Here is an 18016-nt window from a genome sequence, read left to right on the forward strand (position 1 = left end):
TGGCCTACTAGACCTCGTCAAGGAGGTGTGGGAAGCCCAGCCGACCCCCTTATACAGCATGGTAGAACACGTGGAGACGATGAGGTTGCGGATGACAGCCATATGGCCAGTGGTAAGGGAACACATGGAGAAGGCACAACATGCCCAGGTCTACAATCAGGGAACCCAGCCCCGAGATTTCCAGGTGAGAGACAAGGTGTTAGTCTTAATCCCCACGGCAGAAAGTAAGTTCCTGGCAACATGGTACGGGCCGTAAGAGGTGATAGAGAAGCTGGGACCGGTCAATTAGCGCGTACGACAACCGGGGAGAAGGAAACCCCAACAGATTTACCAGACGCCAACGGTACCAGTGGTGGTCCTGAGCAGTGATGACCTCGACCCGGCCCAGAAGCAAGTGCTCCGGGAGTTTGTCGATCAGAACACGGTGGTGTTCTCAGAGAAACCGGGCCGCACAACCCTCATTGAACACCACGTCTGCACCCGGCCCGAGGAAACTGTACAAAAGAGGCCATATTGGATCCCCGAGGGAAGGCCATGAAGCAAGAAGTGGAGGCTATGCTGAGGATGGGTGTCATCRAAGTGTCCCACAGCACATGGTGCAGCCCCAACGTGTTGGTGCCCAAACCGGACGGAAGCATGCGCTTCTGTAATGATTTCCGGGGTGTGAATGACATCAGCTTTTTTGACGCCTACCCCATGTCGAGGGTGGACGAGCTCATCGACCGATTGGGAAAGGCCCGGTACATCAGCACCCTCGACCTGACCAAAGGATATTGGCAGGTACCGTTGGCAGCCTCCTCCCAGGAGAAGACTGCGTTTTCAATGCCGGATGGCTTATATCAGAATCGGGTGCTCCCATTCAGTCTCCACGGAGCCCCACCCACGTTCTAGTGCCTGATGGACCGAGTCCTCCGACCCCACCAACAGTATGCAGCGGCCCATTTTTGGATGAATATCATCTTCCACAGCCAAGATTGGGAAGAGCACATGACGCGCCTCCAGGCGGTGCTGGACGCGCTCAGGCAAGCTGGGTTGACAGTGATCCCCAAGRAATGCAAGCTAGGGTTCAAGGAGGTGGAGTACCTAGAGTATTTGATCAGACGGGGGAACGTGAAGCCCCAGGAGAGGAAGGTCCACGCAGTACGTGACTGGCCTGTTCCACACACCAAGACACAGGTCAAGTCCTTCCTGGGACTGGCAGGATACTACAGACGGTTTATCCCAAACTTTGCGGCTATAACCTCCCCCTTACCGATCTAACCAGGGCCCGCCTCCCGAAAACAGGGAAATGGACGGGCGAGACCGATACAGCGTTCAGACGCCTGAAGGGAGCATTGTGCTCTCATCTGATTCTTGTAACGCCTGATTTCCAGGTACCGATGTTGGTCCAGAAGGACGCATGCGACACGGGCCTAGGGGCCGTCCTGTCCCAGGGACACGATGGGGAGGAGCACCCCATGTACATAAGCAGAAAGCTGATACCTAGAGAAAAAAAGTACTCTATTGCCGAGAAAGAGTGCCTAGCGGTGAAGTGGGCACTAGTCACTCAAGTATGATCTGTTGGGTACCCACTTCACCCTGGTCACAGACCATGCTCTCCTGGTCTGGATGGCCAGGGGAAGTGACACACCAACGATTGGGTCACCAGGTGTTTCTTGCTTCTCTTTTTCTGTTGTGCACAGGTCAGGGGCGAAGCATGGGAACGCGGATGCCCTATCGAGAAGGGAGACATATGTCGCACTGACGACAGCCCCCTCCCCGACAGCGCTAAGGAGGGAGGGGGTTTGTGGCATACAACAAGTTAGCCACCAGGGGGAGACCTGTCGAGGCCTGGTGACCGACAGTCTACATCACGCTGCGATGTCTCCCTCAGCTGGACTTGCCAGGTCTCGACGGGCTCTCTGGCTAGGACTAATTCGGGCTGATTGTGGTCCCATAAAGCTGCCAGAAGGGCAGCACATGGGGTTGGGGACTGGGGGTAGAGAGGTTACTCCCGTATAGTCATGCTCAGTACCAGAAATAATGGAGGGAGCTCGGTTTTGTTCYCCACAGGATACAGCAAGACTCCAGAAGACGGTATCCCGGAGGAGGTCTCCTGGAGGAGACCCATTCTTTTCTCTTTGTTTGTGATTAAATAAAACCCTTGAAACCGAGCTAATACAATTGTGTCTGATCTGTGTAAACGTCTTGACCAAATCCCCTGGTCTGCCCCAGCACACATAGGTCCCGTACCGGGAAGAAATTAAATCTACTTTCACCCCAGGGTGTGGCTAACGTTAGCCAGCTTTAATAAAATAAATGTATAACTTTGTAGTTAACTAGATCATGAATAAGTTACTAAGTCTTTGACCAAAGCGTGTTTTTCCTACCATTTTTAAATTGTGCAGTATTTAGCAATCATAGCAGCATTTGTGACGTGTATGTCTGTGTGGCTCTGTATGGGTGTGTGCGTGAGTGCTAAGGTGCGGCGAATCAGAGTAGGTGGGCAGTCAGTTCAAGTGTTCAGCAGTCTGATGGCTTGTAGATAGAGCCTGTTGGTATCAGGCGCCGATACCGTCTGTCTGACTTTTAAGGGAGTGAACAGCTCGTGGCTGGGGTGTGTGGTCCTTGATGATGCTGTGGCCCTTCCTCAGGCACCGTTTCGAGTAGATGTTCTGGGTGGGTGGCAGTACGCTTCCAGTGATGTACTGGGCCGTCTTCACCATCCGCAAGAGGACCTTGCGGTCGTTGATGGACCAGTCAGGATGTGGATGGACCAGTCAGCTAGCTAACCAACAACTGTAACAATGTATTTGAGAGACAAGTGCTCAATGTGCAAATGTATTTGTTTTCAATAAACATTGGAGACTAATTATATGTTGTGTCTTTGGCTATGCCAGATTAACTTCTTGACGCACGGATCCCTTAGGGGGATCATTTTCGTAAACAACCGCTGAATTGCAGAGCGCCCCCCAAAAAATATATATATATATATATTTATTTTCATGAAATCACAAGTGAAATATACCAAAACACAGCTTAGCTTGTTGTTAATCCACCTATCGTGTCAGATTTTGAAAATATGCTTTACAGCGAAAGCAATCCAAGCGTTTGTGAGTTTATCGATCACTAGACAAAACGGTAAGAACACCTAGCAGCCACCTAGCAGCCAATGGTCACGAAAGCCAGCAAAGCAATAAAGTTAATCGCTTACCTTTGATGATCTTCGGATGTTTGCACTCATGAGACTCCCAGTTACACAATAAATGTTCCTTTTGTTCGATAAAGATTTTTTAAATATCAAAATACCTCCATTTGTTTGGCGTGTTATGTTCAGTATTCCACAGCCTTAGGCAAGTCATCAAGGCTTGAAGAAAATTCCATATAGTATCCGTAAAGGTCGTAAAAACAAATGTCAAACGTTTTTAATAATCAATCCTCAGGTTGTTTTTAACATCAATAATCGATAATATTTCAACCGGACTGTAAACTATTCAATACTGGAGAGAAAGAAAATGTCGAGCAACGAGTGTCTGGCGCAACAACTAATGGAGGGACATCCGCCTATCCACTGACGCGTTTTGATAAATCTCGCTCATTTTTCAAAATAAAAGCTTGAAACTATGTCTAAAGACTGTTCACACCCTGAGGAAGCCACAGGAAAAGGAATCTGGTTGATATCCCTTTAAATGGACGAAAGGCAAGCAATGGAACAGTGATTTTTCAAAATAGAATTTCCGGGTTGGATTTCCTCAGGTTTTCGCCTGCAAAATCAGTTCTGTTATACTTACAGACAATATTTTGACAGTTTTGGAAACTTTAGAGTGTTTTCTATCCTACTCTGTCAATTATATGCATATTCTAGCATCTGGACTTGAGAAATAGGCAGCTTACAATAGGAAAGTTATTTTTCCGAACATAAAAATTCTGCCCCCTAGCATCAAGAGTTAAGTGATATTACATGCTATTCTATAAAATCCTTTCTCCGTAATTAATATTACCTGATTGAGCAAATCATGTAAATGTAATTAACTAGAAAGTCGGGGCACCACGAAATAATATTTATAGAGCTGTTATCTTCCGAATAAACTCTTAAAGACCTAGTAATATTTTACATCAATAGCAGTCAATATTAATCGTCACCTTAATTCAGTCTCATCTGAAAGTTGTAAATTCTTGGTTATCTTCACGAACCCTGGCTAACAAGTTGAATCAGCAATACAGAATTGGGTTCAATTATTTATTTACTAAATACCTAACTAATCACACAGAATTACATATACACAGAATGAATCATACCTTGATTACAAATTACGTCATAAAGGAAAACGTCCCTAGCGGACGGAACAGATATGACAGCTGGTTACACAAAAGAAAAGGGGGCTGGGTTTGAGTGAAAGAGCGGGAAGACTTGAGGAACAAAGGGAGAAGCCATGCTATCGTAAATACAGTATCTTATGCATTCTAAATTACCGCCCATTTGGAAAAGGAAAATGCAATAAATATGTACTCTGAGCTGCGCTTCRGTAGGTTGGTGGTAGATTGAAGGCCGTGTTGCCCAACAGAGTCCTTTGTCCTTTGAAGAATGTCTCTGCTGGTAAATTGGATACGTTGTAGTAACGTTGTTGTGTGGTAGACRGGATACTCTGTCTGTCCTTTCCTAGCCCACGTTTGCAGCTGCTGTTGCTAACTCAACGGCTAGGAAGTATCACTTCTGTAGTGAATAAGAGTTCAAAGTTCATAGCATTCGCAACCAAAGCTCACGCTGAGGTTGGCTTCGTTCTGTAGTTATTATCTGAACCATTCTGACATCGGATCATCATCCTAATGTACCCGGAACATAAGGTTACATTTTTGTCAAGGCTTTATATAGTGGAGGGAGACGGGTGTGTTTTCATAGTTTTATAACACATGTCTCTTCACAGGGGCGGGGCACTGATTGAGCAGAGCCCTAACCTTATGAAAACCCAAATCTCTCATTTGGAAGCTACAATTACATTTCATCTTTTCACCAATAATTTTATATTCAAACATTTAAATTGCCCAACAATTCCATGTGAATCTGATAACTCTAATGTGTAGACTTTCCACTGTAGAGTTTATGTCATCCTATCATTGATGAGAATGTCTCAGATGACAACCGAACTGACATCATATTCATTAAGTACCAACGCATATGTTCAAATGGTCGGATTACCAAAATATGGTTCATTTCCCCCCACCTTCTGATGTTCCCAGAATCTCTATGTTAACCAAGGGATTTTCAAATGTCACATCAGTAGGGTAGAGAGAGGAAAAAGGGGGGAGAGGTATTTATGACTGTCATAAACCTACCCCCAGGCCAACGTCATGACATATAGTTTACATGTTAAGTCCAAGGCAACCCTGTCTGTTTTGCCCCATAGTTGCGCACTAGTTAGTTATGTTGCTAAACAACCAACCTGTCTATAGATTGACATTATTAGAAGATCCATCATCTGCATTAATTTTACTGATATGTGATTACAGATGTACAACTAACTATCCTATGGATTTGAAATGGCCTCAAAGGCCTGCCATTACGGTGGAAGTCGGAGCTCCCCGATGGACACAATGCATTTCAGCACAGTGAAATGACTGCATGATTCAACATTGTAATATGCTCTGTGTCCTATAGGGAGGCTCCATAGAGAACAGGAAGTCCAAGCATTGCCTGGAGCTAGTCGAGAGCAGTGAAATTGAGTTTGGCTACAAGCTGGCAATACAGAAGTGCTCTGGTCAGAAATGGACAATCACCAACCTACTGTCAACCTACACTCGCCAATGAGGGGATCCTGAGTCCTGCAGGGGAAAGAGTTGCCCATGGTGAACACTGGACCTGTGACTGACAGACATGGAAGCTTTGCTTCTTAAAAATATATATTTATTGAGGAAGGCAGAAATTGAATTATAAGTATGCAATCTCTTAGACTCAGACATAATAATTTGATCAATATTAAACATTTCCTGGATTCATACAGTATGTGGGATTTAAGTGTCAGATTGTCTTTTGTTATGCTGAATTTAGGCTGGCATTGGCTCTAATATACATTATGTAATTTCTGCTACTGTGTAGCATGTGTTTGAAAAACCTTTCTTATTCTGGTTTCTTTTGTGTCTCAGGTTTGTTTGTAGACAGATTTTATTACAAGATCAAGTGGTCGGGTTCGAGGAACTGTCGCCAATATATTTTGAGCGAATATACACACTTTTTTTATAAGTGTATATGCTGGATATTTATTGTAAAAATACTGATGAGAAAAATATATATTCTGTGGCTGATTTTCCATCCTGAGTCATTCCTTATGCTCTTGTGAAAGTCAATCAAGATGGTCCATCTCAGTTTTGTTTTTGTGAAGACACCTTAATAGTCTATTTGATACGATAATTATTTTTCACAACGCATAAAAATGTTGGCTTTTGCAAGGAATGCAATCATTATTTTCCCCATATCCTGAGAAATACAGGACTTGTTTACAGCAGCAGCTGGGTAATAATGGAGCATGATTGAAACGTCCAGTAATAATATCCTCTGTATGATGAAACAAATGTCCTCATATTATGTTATCACTGTTATTACCAATATAAGGACACTAACTTAATTTACTTAATGTCCTGTATATTTCAAGTGAGAAATTAATGCTTTCATGTTGGTTTTCATATGTTGCTAATTAAAAGTACTTTGTAGAACTAACTCCCGTTTCACTACACTGCTTGCGTGTCCTACAGAGAAATATATTCTTAAATTATGACTTGGTTCCTGAAGAGGAGTGCAGGAGAGATGTTTTCATCGATTTAACATGTCAGTCCTCATTAGCTTCTAGAAATTGAGTTAAAGGTCATGAAAGATGCACGTGATGGCACTCAAAACGCATCACTCCGATCATGTTCATGCTTGTATCTGTCACATAGGCAATTTACACTAATTGTTGAAGCAGTGTAGGAAGCACAGCATCCACATACACCACCGGAATTTCTGAAAACAACTGTGCTTCTATGGGACAGCACAGCCCTTTACACTCATACTTGTATACAGGTTGAAAATGGCAGATTTAGGAACTGATAAATGCCTTAATTGGAACACACTGGCTGACAAGTAACATGCTTTACATGAAGTCCGAGCTCTGGCTCTGCGCTTCACAGCACTGTATGGGTTATGACTAACAGCCGTTCTGAACTTGGGCTAATGGGGCAACTTTTGCACGTTTTTTGTTTCAGTGCGGGAAATGCTGTAAAATAAGAGGACTTTATGTATTTTGAAAATCCCTGGGAACACACTGGTTGAATCAATGTTTCAATAAAATTACATTGAACCAACGTTGAATTGACGTCTGCCCAGTGGGATGAGACGTTGAGGATTATAATAAATACTGCTTTGATGTCATCCAAACACCCGTGAGCCCAAATGTGCACTTCACATTTCCATAGCATAAAACTCATGTCATATACCGTGTTTATGATCAGTATGATGTACAGTTACAAGATGACAAGGCGTCACCCTGCGTTGTTCTGAACAGAMTGAGTCTTGTCTATTGTAAGGAAAATTCGCCGTGGCACACGCACCTGAATGTTTCAAGTTTTAATGTCATATGCACAAGTACAGTGAAATGCACTCATGATACCTTTCTATGCGCACCAAAATTATGATCGGTTTTGCTGAATTGCATTGTGAAAGCCTAACACTGTAATATTGTATTTTATAACTTAGCTAGTCATGTTTGCAATAAAACATTCTTTCAAATGATGCCCACCTGACCCCGATTGCATTTATAATGGACCGTTTTTGGATTGCATAAACAGTAATTGTGTGATGGGGTGGATGCAGGGTTGTTTTTCCAACCAAAACAACAAGTGTGCTTGCTCTAGTTCCTCAATGGCACAGCCAGGAAAGCTACAAAATAGCACCTTATAGTTGACTCTTTGAGTCATAAAAGTGCATTGAAATTACTTAGGAACTGTGCACACTTTGGAGAGGTGTATGCCTGGCCATTTGGAGACACCAGTTAGCCATCTCACACAAACCCTTGCAATTTTTGTTGGTCTTATGTTGCACCTACCCCACATTTTCAGAAATATTCTTAGGTTTAGTGAATGTATCCAGAGTATTTTCAGATTTCATTATCAACAAATGTGGTGAAAAGTACAGTAAATGTAAAATGCACATAAAATCAACATTGTAATGTTTGGATTCAGTATTGTCAGGTGAACTGTTGTGGCCTCACCCTTTGGTCTAATAATTTTTCCATAATCTAACTATTTATTTTCTATTGCTGGCATGGTTATGCATATGCTTTTCATATTTCTTCTGTAAGAAACATTTCAATTTTTCCTATCCATATAGGCCAATTTCCATGAGTGTAAAGGGTTAATGGAATGTAAACATCCAAAAAGTGATATTTTATTTCAGTCTTGTCAAACCACTCACGTCACTCATAGAGATGCACTAACAGCACGGAGCATTTTTTGAATTTCAGTTATTGCTGAAGTAATGATGATGTGTTTGAATTGCCCTGGCAAAATAAGCAGCTGTCACAGAAGATGGAGCTGAGTAACATAATTTGTGAGGGTGTAAACGGTGGGAGGACACATTGGAAAGTGACAGCTCATTACTACTTGAAGCTCCCAAAGCTGGCACAAGTTGAATGTTTGGAATGGGAGAGAAGTTTGTTTTTTTCAGTTTAGAAATGTATCTCCAACTATCACAACTAGTAGTATTGAGTATAAGACTTTTGACAATTGAACAACTATCACTGTACTCACAAGACCCCTTATCCTTGACAGTGACTATTGAATAGTAATCCTTACTCCTTAGTCTGAACATCACTGGCAATCTGACTGTTACACAGCTCAGAACCTTTGAGCATAGCCCATTTTACAGTGTTAATGTACCGTGGTAATTGATGAACAAAAACTATTTATTTACTTGTGACGATTAAAAGACTTAAAGGGAACAAGAGTCCTTGACTATGAAGACCTCACATGATGTTGTCTATTAGATTATTTCACTACACACACCCTGCACTGGGTCCCTAGCAGAAACTATTTTGGGTTATACATGTTCCTGTTAGTATGACTGCAACATTTAAGATTGTATAAGCTTGGAAACCACACTCCATCTCCTTGGTCCCTTTTAAGATGGGTTGCACATCACTACACTGACTGAGCCACTGCAAACCATCCATAAAACATGTTATTTGAAACTACAGTAACTCTTGTATTTCACTGATCCAGGTAAGCCTCTGAATGAAGTTAACAGAGGGGAGAGGAGCTGAGGACAGATTGAATTAGTACAATTCACTTGACCCCTGAAATAAAGGAATTCATTAATGTATATAAATACATCTATTTCCCACTGCTAAATAATTCATTGCACAAACATTATTCTCCCCATATCGACCCCAACTATAATTCCTCTCACTGACTCACTTTACCCCACTGACTTTAGAGCTGTGGCTGAGGACCTGTCAGCAACAAGAATGTAGGGTGAAAAGGAACCCCTCCCTCCTTGCTGACCCTGGAGAGAGGTGGAAATGATATGCCTTTTAAGTCATGTAAGAGGATTTCAGGACATTAAAGCCATAATGCATAAAAACATATTCGGAGGAGAGATCTATCTGAGGGCAGACTAATCTAGCTGCTCTGGGTTGGTGCCTCAGTAGGCTATAGTCCACTTTACCAGCTGAGTACCTAACCCTGTACTCCTGACCTTTATTCTCTGCATCACTCAAGGTCCGTAGACTGAGACTTCAGCACATGGGTCACAATGTTACCAGTTACCACACAGCCAGATGATAATTCAATGGCAGATCCTTCAGTACAATACAGTACAATACAGGCAACCAAAGTCAAATATAACTATTCACGATCCGTTTTTTATGGACTGAAGCCTCTAAATGGCTGATCCAGTGGCGACCCATCATTCAGGGTAGATGTTTTAAACCCCACGTTTTTAGCTAAAATAAAATAAAAAATAAAATGTTTTAGTTGCCTGTTTTGCACGTTATTTTGGCATTAATATGTGTCACATATCAGTTTGGAAACAATGTAAAAAAAATATTAAAATTCATCTAGTTAATAAAGCCGCATACAAACATGGTCTCTTTTTTGCTTTCTTGAGTAAGGAAGCTCCAGAATGCAGGTGTTTCAGTCTAGCTCAGTGTTTTCTGTGGTGGGGTAACCAGTGGAAAATACGGAGCGTAGAGGTTGGTAATGTTCTCTAGTTGCGCCGTGATTGGCTGTGTTCTATCACTCATGGGGACACTAAGTCACCGCCAAATCTATGGGTAGAGCTCGAAAATGCAAGCCCCTTGGGTGCTGCCACAGAGTTACATTAGAAGTGCCCATCCAAGAAGGCTCAAGGTCATTGGCCACAGATAAAATGACGTCAAATCACATTATATAAACAGTAGCTTTGATTGGACTGATCATGTCAACATCATACTTTCAAAATCTTAGCTAGCAGTCATCATCATGAATCAAGTCGACAATCTACTGGCAAATCCTTTTTAATCCTTGTCATATGAAGAGAAATTATGGATAAAACGTATCGGTGCTCATCGGCCATTGAACATAAACATTACATTAAACAAGTTGGAAATCGCAAATTCAACAATGAGTGGTTTGGAAAGAATCAGTGGCTAACTGCAAGCATTGCAAAGCAATCATTAGCCTGCTATTCAGTGGGGTGGCTGTGTGGTCCCAAGTCTGGGTTTAATTAATAACCTCTTCGGGCTAGGGGGCACTATTTTCACGTCCGGATGAAAAGCGTGCCCAAAGTAAACTGCCTGCTACTCAGGCCCAGAAGCTAGGATATGCATATAATTGGTAGATTTGGATAGAAAACACTCTAAAGTTTCTAAAACTGTTACATTATGTCTGTGAGAATAACATAATTTATTTGGCAGGCGAAACCCCGAGGACAAACCATCCAGGAAAATTTGTTTTTGAGGTGACTGTGTTTTCAATTGTTTTTCTATGGGAATTTAGATTTCTGAGGCATCTGGTTGCAGTTCCTATGGCTTCCACTAGATGTCAACAGTCTTTAGAAATTGGTTGATGTTTTTCTTTTGARTAATGAAGAAGTAGCCCTTTCCTTTCTGGGTGTCGAGCCTAGTGGACTGTTTTGTTTGGGGCGCGCGACCTGGGGCTCGCTCCACTTTAATTTTATCCACTATTGAACACAGTATATTCCGTCTGAAATTTTATCGATTATTTACGTTTTAAAATACCTAAAATTGGATTAGGAAAGTTGTTTGAAATGTTTGGACCAAGTTTACAGGTAACTTTTTAGATAATTTGTCGTCATGTTGGGCGAGTTGGAACCGGTGTTATTCTGAATCAAACGCGCCAAATAAATGGACATTTTGGGGATATAACGATGGAATTTATCGAACAAAAATGACCATTTGTGATGTTTATGGGACATTTGCACTTGTGATTTTATGAAAGTTAAATATTTCTAATAATTTAATTTGTATTTCGCGCTCTGCAATTTCACCGGATGTTGTCACCGGATGTTGTCATTTTAAGGGTCTCTTTTCCAAGCTTAAAATGATAAACATTCAACATTGGCCATGCTGTCAATCCAGCATGATTTGTGCCCTGCTCAAAACAACTGTTGACTCGGAACTGGGAAATCTGACTTCAGTGAGTTCAAGACAACTGGGAACTCGGGGAAAAACAAGTTCTGACTGGGAAAATACGTTTTGAACGGTCATCCAACTAAGTCGAGAACTCAGGCCTCTTTCTAGAGCTACGACCTGAATATCACTGACGTCATCATGATTCGACCTGTTTTTTTTAATGAGTTCCCAGTTGTCTTGAAAGCACCATAAATCCAGAGAATGGCAGACTTTGATGACAAAGTTGGATGACAAAATTTTCCCGCRAAGGACTGCCGCACAACCTTCCTTTTCAAGTGAGCACAGAAAACAAGGTGAGTCCAAAAATGTTTTGTATGCTGTTGCATAAGTGATGTAATATGCCAGGGAGATATGTATTCTGTAGCTAAGAAAGTAATACTAAGTGTATGTTGTGTAGTAAGCTGTTAGTAGCACATTTACCTCAACCTAATAATTTGGTCTATTTTCCCCTCTTAAATTCACTGTTCTGACTTCGTGGTGCACATGTAGTCTATAACCTGTTTTAGAGAAATGTAATAATTTCTGACTTGGTGTACACTCTAAGAAAGGGAAGATACCTAGTCAGTTGTACAACTGAATGCCTTCAACTGAAATGTGTCTTCCGCATATTTGGCGCCTGAGGAACWGTTAACTGCCTAGAATTAACTGTTTGCTGCCAGACAAGGCTCCATTGATAGCCAGGTGTAGCAGTGGTAAGGTGTTAGGACTGCTGTTGGAACTCTGCTGTTGGGACAGCTTTATGTAGGCCCTAACAGTTTGTGGGCACCGTTTATCACCGTTAGTGTGCAATTAATGTATTGTTTAGTGTTGTTTTGTATTATGTAGTGGCTTTGCTGGCATGCACCCCCCCCCCMMAAAAAATGTGTTTGCCCCACCAAGATTTAAATACTAAAATCACCACTGGGCTGATCAATGACAAGAAAGGTCAAACAAGTGTCTATAACCATAGCATCTCCTCCCATTAACACTGCTGCATTACAGCTCATCCAATTAACACTCAAAATGAATAAACACAATACAGTCACTGCTAAATACAGCCCAGTGATTTACATGGGCAATGAAGCACTTGGGGACCTTGAAGGAACAGTAATGATGCAGAATGTGGGCCCTCTCACGCCTTGCTGCGTTTCGCTGCTGACTAACCATGAGATTTAATTTCAGGGTAAGCTTTGTTACTTCTGGGCATGGTCGTATATCAGGGGTATTAAGGCACTGCTGCAGTTCTCGTTTTAATGTCTCATTGATGGGGAAGCTCAGGTGTTGGGGAGAGAAGAGGCCCATGGGGAGCTGATTATCAGACACAGAGTGTGCTGGGTTGGCAATACTTAAATAACGTGGAATTGGAAATGAAAACCCTGCTTGCAGAGAAAGACTCCTGTTTTAATAATCTCAACCCTATGCAAGGAATCACAATTGTGGCAACATTGTACCTGGGAACTAAATCTGTCTGAGAGATGATGAGCTTGTTCTCGAGCATTTCAAACAATAATGAGACTGTAATGCTGTCTAAATGAGAGCCCCTACATTTAATTCAAAGCTAAGAAAGTGAACCTCCTAATCCCATTTACTCTTGGTCATGCTCAGGAGCTGTGAAAGGTCATAAAGAGCTAATCTTTGATTTTTTAAATTATCACAATGACTATATCTCTTTGGAAGTGTCTCATTCTGTCTTCTAAAAGCTTTTTTTTTATGTTAAACAATTTGGTAAACATTACCGGTAAAAAGTTTTAGAACACCTACTCATACAAGGGCTTTTCTTTATTTTTACTATTTTCTACATTCTAGAATAATAGTGAAGACATCAAAACTTTGAAGTAACACATGTGGAATCATGTAGTAACCAAAAAAAGTATTAAACAAATCATATTCTATATCTGAGATTCTTCAAATAGCCACCCTTTGCATTGATGACAGCTTTGCACACTCTTGACATTCTCTCAACCAGCTTCATGAGGAATGGTTTTCCAACAATCTTGAAGGAGTTCCCTCATATGCTGAGCACTTGTTGGCTGTTTTTCCTGTGGTCCAACTCATCCCAAACCATCTCAATTGTGTTGAGGYMAGGTGATTGTAGAGGCCAGGTCATCTGATGCAGCACTCCATCACTCTCCTTCTTGTTCATGTTCAAATAGCCCTTATACAGCCTGGAGGCGTGTTGGGTCATTGTCCTGTTGAAAAACAGATGGGATGGTGTATCGCTACAGAATGCTGTGGTAGACATGCTGGTTAAGTGTGCCTTAAATTCTAAATAAATCACAGACAGTGTCACCAGCAAAGCACTCCTAAACCATCACACCTCCTCCTCCAAGCTTCACAGTGGGAACCACACATACGGAGATCATCCATTCACCTACTCTGCGTCTCACAAACACACGGCAGGTGGAACCAAAAATCTCAAATTTGAACTCATCAGACCAAAGGACAGATTTCCACCGGTCTAATGTCCATTGCTTTTGTTTCTTGGCCCAAGCAAGTCTCTTCTTATTATTGGTGTCCTTTAGTAGATGTTTCTTTGCAGCAATTTGACCATGAAGGCCTGATTCATGTAGTCTCCTCTGCAACAGATGATGTTGAGATGTGTCTGTTACTTAAACTATGTGAAGCATTTATTTGGGCTGCAATTTCTGAGGCTGGTATCTCTAATGAACTTATCCTCTGCAGCAGAGGTAACTCTGGGTCTTCCTTTGTTGTGGCGGTCCTCATGAGAGACAGTTTCATCATAGTGCTTGATGGTTTTTACAACTGGACATTTTCCAGATTGAATTACCTTCTTGTTGAGCTGTTCTTGCCATAATATGGACTTGGTATTTTACCAAATAGGGCTATCTTCTGTATACCAGCCCTACCTTGTCACAACGCAACTGACTGGCTCAAATCAAATCAAATGTTATTTGTCACATACACATGGTTAGCAGATGTTAATGCGAGTGTAGCGAAATGCTTGTGCTTCTAGTTCCGACAGCGCAGTAATATCTAACAAGTAATCGAACAATACCCCAACAACTACCTAATACACACAAGTCTAAAGTGGCGAATGAGAATATGTACATGTAAGTATATGGATGAGCGATGGCCGAGCGGCATAGGCAAGGTGCAATAGATGGTGTAAAATACAGTATATACATGCGATATGAGTATTGTAAGATATGTAAACATTATTAAAGTGGCATTATTTAGAGTGGCATTGTATAAAGTGACAAGTGATCCATTTATTAAAGTGGCCAGTGATTGGGTCTCAATGTAGGCCGCAGCTCTCTGAGTTAGTGATTGCTGTTTAGCAGTCTGATGGTCTTGAGATAGAGACTGAAAAACAGCTTTTCAGTCCCAGCTTTGATGCACATGTACTAACCTCGCCTTCTGGATGGTAGCGGTGTGAACAGGCAGTGGCTCGGGTGGTTGATATCCTTGATGATCTTTTTGGCCTTCCTGTGACATCGGGTGCTGTAGGTGTCATGAAGGGCAGGTAGTTTTCCCCCAGTGATGTGTTGTGCAGACCGCACCACCCTCTGAAGAGCCTTGTGGTTGAGGGCGGTGCAGTTGCTGTGATACAGCCCGACAGGATGCTCTAGGTTGTGGATCTGTAAAAGTTTGTCAGGGTTTTGGGTGACAAGCCAAATTTCTTCAGCCTCCTGAGGTTGAAGAGGCGCTGTTGCGTGTTCTTCACCACACTGTCTGTGTGGGTGGACCATTTCAGTTTGTCTGTGATGTGTACGCCGAGGAACTTAAAACGTTCCACCTTCTCCACTGCTGTCCCTTCGATGTGGATGGGGGGGTGCTCCCTCTGCTCTTTTCTGAAGTTCACGGTCATCTCCTTTTTTTTTTGATGTTGAGTGAGAGTTTGTTTTTCCGAGTGCCCTCACTTCCTCCCTGTAGACTTTTCCGTTGTTGTTGGTAATCAAGCCCACTACTGTTGTGTCGTCTGCAAACTTGATGATTGAGTTGGAGGCGTGCATGGCCATGCAGTCATGGGTGAACAGGGACTACAGGAGGGGGCTGAGCACGCACCCTTGTGGGGCGCCAGTGTTGAGGGTCAGCGAAGTGGAGATGTTGTTTCCTACCTTCACCACCTGGGGGTGCCATCAGAAAGTCCAGGACCCAATTGCACAAGGAAAGGTTGAGACAGAGGCCCTCCAGCTCAATGATGAGCTTGGAGTGTACTATGGTGTTGAATGCTGAGCTGTAGTCAATGAACAGCATTCTTACATAGGTATTCCTTTTGTCCAGATGGGATAGGGCAGTGTGCAGTGTGATGACGATTGAGTCGTCTGTGGACCTGTTGGGGCGGTATGCAAATTGAAGTGGGTCTAGGCTGGCTGGTAAGGTGGAGGTGATATGATCCTTGACTAGTCTCTCAAAGCACTTCACGATGACAGAAGTGAGTGCTACGGGGCGGTAGTCATTTAGTTCAGTTATCTTTGCCTTCTTGGGTACAGGAACAATGGTAGCCATCTTGAATCATGTGGGATACAACAGACTGGGATAGGGAGCAATTGAATATGTCCATAAACACAGCAGCCAGCTGGTCTGCGCATGCTCTGAGGATGCGGCTAGGGATGCCGTCTGGGCTAGCAGCCTTGCGAGGGTTTAAATGTTTTACTCTCGTCAGCCATGGAGAAATAGAGGGCGGGGGCACAGTCCTTGTTAGCGGGCTGCGACTGTGCCACTCTATTACCCTCAAAGCGGGCAAAGAAGGTGTTTAGTTTGTCTGGAAGCGTCACGTTGGTGTCCATGACGTGGCTGGTTTTCTTTTTGTAGTCTGTGATTTCCTGTAGACCCTGCCACATATGTCTCGTGTCTGAGCCATTGAATTGCGAATCCACCTTGTCCCTGTACTGGCATTTCGCTTGTTTGATTGCCTTGCGGAGGGAATAACTACACTGTTTATATTCAGTCATATTCCCAGACCTCTTTCCATGGTTAAATGCGGTGGATCACGCTTTCAGTTTTGCGCGAATGCTGCCATCCATCCACAGTTTCTGCTTAGGATAGGTTTTAATAGTCACAGTGGGTACAACATCTCTAATGCACTTCATTATGAACGCACTCATCGAGTCAGCGTATTGGTCGATGTTGTTCTCTGAGGCTGACCAGAACATATTCCAGTCTGCGTGATCAAAACAGTCTTGAAGCATGGCTTCCGATTGGTCGGACCAGCGTTGAATGGTTCTCGTCACTGGTACATCCTGTGACGAGTTTCTGTCTATAACACGGTAGGAAATTTGCTTTGTTAAAATCCCCAGCTACAATAAATGCAGCCTCAGGATATATGGTTTCCACTTTGCATATAGTCCAATGATGTTCCTTGATGGCCGTCTTGGAGTCTGCTTGAGGGGGAATGTACACAGCTGTGACTATAACTGACGAGAATTCTCTTGGTAGGTAAAATGGCCAGCATTTGATTATAAGGAATTCTAGGTTGAGTGAGCAGAAGGACTTGAGTTCCTGTATGTTGTTATGATTACACCATGAGTCGATAATCATGAAGCATACACCCCCGCCCTTCCTCTTCCCAGAGAAGTGTTTAGCTCTGTCGGCGCGATGCATGGAGAAGCCCGGTGGCTGAACCGATTACGACAACATATCCCAAGAGAGCCATGTTTCTGTGAAACAGAGAATATTACAATCTCTGATGTCTCTCTGGAAGGCAACCCTTGCTCGATTTTCTCAAATTGACTTTTAACAAGGCACACCTGTTAATAGAAAGGCTCCAGGCTGTATAAGGGCTATTTGACCAAGAAGGAGAGTGATGGAGAGCTGCATCTGATGACCTGGCCTCTACAATCACCCAACAATCACCCAATTGAGATGCAGCCAACAAGTGCTTAGCATATGTGGGAACTACATCAAGACTGTTGGAAAAGCACTCCTCATGAAGCTGGGTGTGTCCAAACTTTTGACTGGTACTGTATATTTATAATTTCCTCCTCTACCCTTTGAGGCATGTACTTCTCAGTACAGCTGAATGAATCATGTCACTCATGAGCTTTAAGGGTCACATGAAGAGACAGTGGTTGCGTTTCTCTGCCCAGATGTCCCATCCATCAACCTATGGTTGCATGTCACATCATTGACTGTGTCATTGACAGATTGCTATAGCATATGATGTGGTTAGCTGATACGTAAAACACCTATCCAGGCGTTGTAAGAGCTGGCAGGCATCAACAAAGCCTGGGCAGGAGAAACGTGCCTGGATGGATGAAAGAATGTCAGTTAGAAAGATAGAAGTGAGAGGCAAAGTGAACTTTATTGGAAAAAACAATTGCAGTATCTGTTGTTTTTTTGTGAACATGCTTTTAAAGAGACTTTACCTTGAAGTTTGTGATAGATATCAAATCATTCTGAGAGATGGATTATTTTATTCAGTATCTGCACACAGT

The 18016-nt window shown here is 42.7% G+C and overlaps 1 protein-coding gene across 1 annotated transcript in view; it reads left to right on the top strand.

Annotated features, from left to right (window-relative positions):
* The window catches only part of LOC111962642 (polypeptide N-acetylgalactosaminyltransferase 18-like), a 90064-nt gene extending 82365 nt beyond the window's left edge, over window positions 1-7699 (top strand). Inside the window, exon 11 of the mRNA XM_023985893.2 lies at window positions 5636-7699. Coding sequence (XP_023841661.1) covers window positions 5636-5785 — 150 coding nt within the window. The 3' untranslated portion in view covers window positions 5786-7699. The remainder of the gene's footprint in view (window positions 1-5635) is intronic.
* The last annotated feature ends 10317 nt before the right edge of the window (window positions 7700-18016 follow it).

This window comes from Salvelinus sp. IW2-2015, linkage group LG4q.1:29 (genome assembly GCF_002910315.2).
Source record: "Salvelinus sp. IW2-2015 linkage group LG4q.1:29, ASM291031v2, whole genome shotgun sequence".
NCBI lineage: Eukaryota > Metazoa > Chordata > Actinopteri > Salmoniformes > Salmonidae > Salvelinus > Salvelinus sp. IW2-2015.